Consider the following 6,535-nt stretch of genomic DNA (forward strand, 5'->3'; position numbering starts at 1 on the left):
CGGAAGGTCCTATCTAATTTCAAAGATCAGGAAGGCTTTGTGCAAATCATCCAGGTGGGTTCTGAGGAAGTAATATCTTAAGGTGCCGTTTGGTAAAGGGTTCAGGAGACTTAACCCCTTTTTAACCCGTCAAACATAAAAAATCTATACAATGGTTAAAGTGAGTTAACCCTCCATAATTTGGTAAACATAAAAAATATAGAAGGGTTAAGCTAACCCCTCTAGAGGGATTAAAATGAGTTAACTCCTCAAAATGAGGGGTTTACTAATACTCCTATTTAGATGGATTAAGAGTTAACCCTTCTAATTATAAAGAAAATAGTCAAAATCATTGTTATTCCCAAACACTAAAACTGATAACAATTGCTAAAATAAAACTTATTTAACAGGATATTAATTTAGTCCTTCAGATTATGGAACGAGCTAAGCACATTAATCCTTCTTTTTAACCTCTTTTCCTTAACCTTTTGCCAAAAGGGGCCTAAAAGGTTATTTTGCTATATACCACTCGAATTTTTCATAATTGCATATTTACCCCTCGAATACTCATAATTGCCAATTTACCCTCCAACTCTTCCATAATTGCAAACCTAACACCCTAGATCTTCATAATTACAAATATGCCCCCAAGTTTTCGATTAGGAAAAGGAGAAAGACGAAGAGATTGCGGCAGTTGGGAAGGAAAGGAGGGTTATTTTGGCTAACTTACCCATCCACCATTAGTTTAGCGACTTTGTTGCATTTGGAGGGCATAATAGCTCAAAATCGAATATTTGAGAGGTATATTAGCAATTATGAAGATTTCTTTTTGTTGGGGGAGGGGGTTGTTACAGATGTAATTATGGAAGATATGGAGGTTATGTTGACATAGGGCCTGTTCGTTTGTTTTCTAAAAACCAAGAAATGGAAATGGAAATGGTGAAAATCTCAAAACTCACCATTTCTTTCATTTCCATCCCTAAAACTCACCCACAACATCCAATAAAATATTATTTCCATCCAACAACTCATCCACATCATCTAATAAAATATGATTTTCATCTAACCACTCATCCATCACATCTAATAAAATATTATTTTCATCTAACAACTCATCCATTACATCTAATAAAATATTATTTTCATCCAAACATTACTCAACTCATCTCTTCTCATCATTTCAAATCACTCACATCATCCAATAAAATATTATAACAATTCACCTCATCTCATTAACATTTCATTTCTTCATTTTCATCCCAAAAAGTTATGAAAACACTTTTCTTAATCTTTCTTCACATCACCCAATAATACAATGACAACTCATCTCATCTCATTTCATTTTTTATTTTTAAGAATGAACCGAACAAAAAAAAAACAAGAAACTACAGGAAATAGGTTTCTTATAATTCATTTCCTTATTTTTTTTCGCCAACCGAACACTCCAAAACTAGTTTTCTTAAAAAACCACAAACATCATCCAATAATAAGGTGACAACTAACATCATTTCAATTTCATTTCTTTGATTTCCTTCTTTTTTAGCCAACCAAACACTCAAAAAACAATTCTTCATTTTAATAGTTTTCCATTTCTTTGATTTCCCTCTTTTTTTTAGGCAAACGAACAGGCCCATATAGGCAAAGGGTGGCGCTACAGGGATCAAAAAACATGGGACTCTACATGGGACATGTAAGATGTCGGCTTCCTGTCCCATGATACACTATTCATGAACAGTTCATCATAGGACAGAGAGCCGACACATAAACAATACATCATGGGACAAAGAGCCGACACCTCACATGTCCCATGTTTTTTGTTCCCTACCTTTTTCATAGGCAAATAACCCTGTCTCGTCTTTTTAACCCAGCGCTGACCCCAACGCGCTTATTATTTACCCCGGTGCTTTGTACAACCTCTCGTTATCGATATTTCTCGGAACAAAGTTTATCCTCCTGCGAATATCCTTTTCTCCCTCCCCCCAAACCTTAAAAACCCAGCCCCCTCTCTCTCTCAACGCCCAACTGAGAAATCTTTTTTGCTGAAAATTGGTCGAAACCGGCGTTTCTTCTTCCAAAGGTGAGATCTTTACCTCAGTTTATAACAATTTTTTTAACGATTCATAGGCCCAACAAGTACGGGGATTTTGATTGCTTTGCCAAATGGGCAACTTACATAAGCTTCATATCTTTGTCGGGGTTTTTTTTTTTTTGGGTGGAACTTTACTTTTGTTTAGTTTCTATTTCTTTGGGTCTGCTGGGTTTTTGATAGAAGCCTTTTTAATTGCTTACTGCTTGGGATAATTTCATCATGAAGTACTTCAGTATGGTCTGAATGTGCAGAAGGGGAAGGCCTAGATCTAAATTCTAACGCTCCTTAGAATTCATATGACTTCGTGGAGTTCATTAGGCTGATCAATACTTGAAGGAAATGGTTTCTATTTTGCTGATACATTGCGTGCATATCGAGTTCCTCGTGTTCTTTCCCTTAATGAAAACTAAAGTATTGTTGATGTGAGTCCCTGATTGCATTGAAATGACCGAGCTCTGAACTGTTTACTCACTGAATTGTGTTTGAAGGGGTTGTGTTAGAAAGGTTGTGTTGGTCATTAGGAATGGAAAAATGGGGGTTCTCAGCTTAAATTATTAACCACATTAATTGTGAGGTGTTAAGTCTTCTATGCTTCCATGCTATAGCTCTCATTTGGAGAATATCCAAAAGCACGCTGTTCAACCTTTACTGCTGTCTAGCCTGTTTCTTACCAGTTTTTAGAACTTGAAGACATTTCCGTTTCGGATGACATCACCATTTACCAACTATGCAGCTTTATGCTCGTTTGAGCTTTCTTCTTATAGCTTGTGCAACTTGGACACATTTCCGCTTCCAAGTACATCACTGCTTATGATCAAATTTTAGGCTATGATAAATGCAGATGCCTATGTTAAAGATTTGATGAGTTATTTTTATCTGTATTGGATTCATTATAAGATTGACTGTTCAATGGCCCTCAAGTATTTTATGAACTGTTCTCTTTGTTCATGAGTTCAACATTTGGTATCACGTTGGCATCGTCTTATTTTCACGAACTACTATATTGCAATGAACAAAAATTGTTTTTCATATCCTTTGTTCTGAAACTAAAACATTTTTTTGCAGGTACTAGTAAAAATATCTACACACCAGTTTGTCGAAACTCGAAAGCAGACATCAAATGGCACATTTGGTCGGAGTTTCCTGTACTTTAATAAATCCCTTTCCATCCACCAAAACTTGCACCAAACTATTGAATCAGTCTTCACCGCTCTCTCATACTTCTATTCAATTTAGGACATCCAAATCTCCAAATGTCATCCTCCAATCTTTTAAGCAAAAACCTCAAAGACAACAGGTAATTTCTGCTACTGCTACCCCTATAAGCCATGAAATTAAAGGCCAACCTCGATCAAATTCTCCCCAAATTCCTAACGAATCAACTTCCAAACCCAAAAAAGTTATGATCATCGGTGGTGATGGATATTGTGGATGGGCTACTGCTCTCCACCTTTCGAACAAAAATTATGAAGTTGCTATAGTTGATAATCTAGTTCGCCGTCTATTTGATCACCAACTTGGCCTTGATTCTCTCACCCCTATTTCTTCAATCCAAAATCGAGTTCGTAGATGGAAATCTCTCACTGGAAAATCAATACAACTCCATATCGGAGACATTTGTGACTTTGAATTCTTATCCGAAGCCTTCAAATCTTTTGAGCCAGATTCTGTTGTGCATTTTGGCGAGCAAAGGTCAGCACCATACTCGATGATAGACCGGTCAAGAGCTGTGTACACTCAGCATAACAATGTAATTGGGACTCTTAATGTTCTCTTTGCCATCAAAGAGTTTAGAGAAGAGTGCCATTTAGTAAAGCTTGGGACTATGGGAGAGTATGGAACGCCAAATATTGATATTGAGGAAGGATTCATAACAATCAATCATAATGGGAGAACTGATACATTGCCTTATCCAAAGCAAGCGAGTTCATTCTATCATCTTAGCAAAGTTCATGATTCGCATAATATTGCGTTTACTTGCAAAGCGTGGGGAATTAGGGCGACTGATTTGAACCAGGGTGTAGTTTATGGAGTGAGGACAGATGAAACAGAGATGCACGAGGAGCTATGCAATAGATTTGATTATGATGGGGTTTTCGGAACTGCTCTTAACAGATTTTGTGTTCAAGCGGCTGTCGGGCATCCTCTTACTGTATATGGAAAGGGTGGTCAGGTAAGATAATTTCTCAGACTACTCTCACATTTCACATCTCTTTCGATCATCCACAGATTCTGCAGCTCCATTAGCATTAGTACTGTATGTCCTGATTTCTCCCAATTTCTTAAGAAAGATTGCTTATGCTGATGCCAGATGTATGAAATTTTAATTATGCATACTTATCCTCTGATATTGCTTTGTATAAATTGCTCTTGATTGTAGAAGATTTTCGACATTTGAGGTTATAGGAGCATAGATCATTTGTTTAACCACTCTAGTGTTTTCTGTCCATTATACAATGTACAGGATCTAGATTCGGGTTCTTCTTTTGCAACCAATCCCATAAGCGTTACTAAAAGGAGAAGTTAAAATTTGAAAAGTAAAAAAAGAAAAAGAAAAAAAAGGTGAAAAACATTTTGAAATGTATCCATAATGTGTGTGTTTAAATAATGGGTATGATGTGGTGACTCATTTTGCTAAATGAGCAACAAAGAAATAGTCATGTGGTGAGGCCCCCATTGTTAGTCACATCAAAAGGTGTGGACCTCACCGCTCTATTTCTTGGTAGCTTATTTAGCATAATGAGCCACCACCTCATACCCATCATTACATACATACATACATATATAGAGAAAAACTTATGTCAACTTAAGTGGACCATCCACCAAAGTTTCTATCCTTTGATGAAAAGTCTTTTCATATGATGCACGGATCTCTAGGTATCATCAATGGATAGAAACTTTGGTGGATGGTCCACTTAAGTTGACATAAATTTCTCTCTCTCTCTCTCTCTCTCTCTCTCTCTCTCTCTTCTATATATATAATCTAATATTAGTCACTTAAATCTTTCATATTTTGAATCATTGAAACCGCTACTAGGCACCCAAGATTTTAAGTTATTTTGAAATTAGTCCCCTAAATTAAGTTCTCTCAATTCTCATAAGCTGTTTTAAGTTAATCTCTCTATTCTACTCTTGATTGGAGGAACTAGTTTTAAAAGAAAAATTCCTCAAGGACCCAAAATATGGGATCAATAGGGGGGACAAGTGAGCCATCATTAATGATGACTAACTTATTATTCAATAGGAGGGGACACCTCACTTGTCCTTTGTATTGGTCCCGTATTTTGGGTCCACGTAGCAAAGCTCGTTTTAAAATAACTTTAAGTTTTGTGGGACCTCGTAGCAATTGCATTCACCTTTTAAGCGACAGCTTTCAGAGTAGGAACGATTTAAGGACTGATATCAAAAGGCTATACAGGCCCTTCAACTCTGAAGCCCGTCGACGGGCCCAAATTTTCCTTCAGTGATTTTTGTCGAGAAATTAATTAATAGAATAATTGATTTATCGTCTCTCGGTCGGGAGAGGAGATCGAGATGCAAATCATAATAGTTCACGAGGCTGAGGCCTGAACCTCAATCGCTCGATCCCCCTCTCTTAAACGGCGGTGAGTTTTTTTTTTAAATCTTTTTTACTTTCATCAAATTTGGGGTAGTTATGGATCAAATTTCATGCTTTTATGAGGAAATCTTGGAACTTGATTAGTTTGAATTTGATTTGATCCAGAAGTGTTAATTTTGCTCAAAACTTATTCAAGGGTTTTGTGATTCCTGTGTTTTTGTTGTCTGATTTCCCCAAGTGTTTGTAAACTTCGCGCCAAGCAAAATTGCATATAAACGCTCATAAAGCATCAAATAAGAAAAATTTCTGAACCAAATGTTAGTTATAAGATTACATCTTGACTGTCTAAATTTTATTGACAATAGCCACATGTTTTCTTTCTGCTCGAACTGATAATAATACAATAGCCACATACAGTGGCGTAGCCAGGAATTTTGTTTGCCCTGGAATCAAACTCCTCTACTATTTCTTCTGTGTCGAGGCTGGAAGTAATTTCTTTTTCAATATAAAGTATCATGTTATTAGCAAGCATTTCATCACCCATCTTGTTGCGTAATGATGTTTTTATGAGTTTCATTGCTGAAAATGCTCGTTCCGTGCTTGCAGTCGAAACAGGCATTTTAGCTTGAAAAATTAATAGATTGTTATTAGGATATTAAAAGAACTAACAGGCATAAATAGAATTAACAACAGAATTAACAGATACAGAACTAACTAAAAAGAAGACAGAACTAACAGGAAACACCACAGAACTAACAGGAAGTGTCATAGAACTAACATGAGGGTGAGGGAGCTGGAGGAGGGCGTACCAGTCGAGGTCGAGCCTAAAACGTTGTGCAATCCAGGGCATCAAACTTCTTCAACCAGTATTGTTGAAACCTCTGCCTTGCATACTCTATTATAAACAA

General features: G+C 36.6%; 1 protein-coding gene across 1 annotated transcript in view; it reads left to right on the forward strand.

The window, feature by feature from the left end:
- The window catches only part of LOC109842717 (UDP-sulfoquinovose synthase, chloroplastic), an 8,025-nt gene continuing 3,379 nt past the window's right edge, over positions 1,890-6,535 (forward strand). Inside the window, exons 1-2 of the mRNA XM_020411579.1 lie at positions 1,890-2,056; positions 3,134-4,241. Coding sequence (XP_020267168.1) covers positions 3,189-4,241 — 1,053 coding nt within the window. The 5' untranslated portion in view covers positions 1,890-2,056; positions 3,134-3,188. The remainder of the gene's footprint in view (positions 2,057-3,133; positions 4,242-6,535) is intronic.

This window comes from Asparagus officinalis, chromosome 5, assembly GCF_001876935.1.
Source record: "Asparagus officinalis chromosome 5, Aspof.V1, whole genome shotgun sequence".
In the NCBI taxonomy this organism is placed as follows: domain Eukaryota; kingdom Viridiplantae; phylum Streptophyta; class Magnoliopsida; order Asparagales; family Asparagaceae; genus Asparagus; species Asparagus officinalis.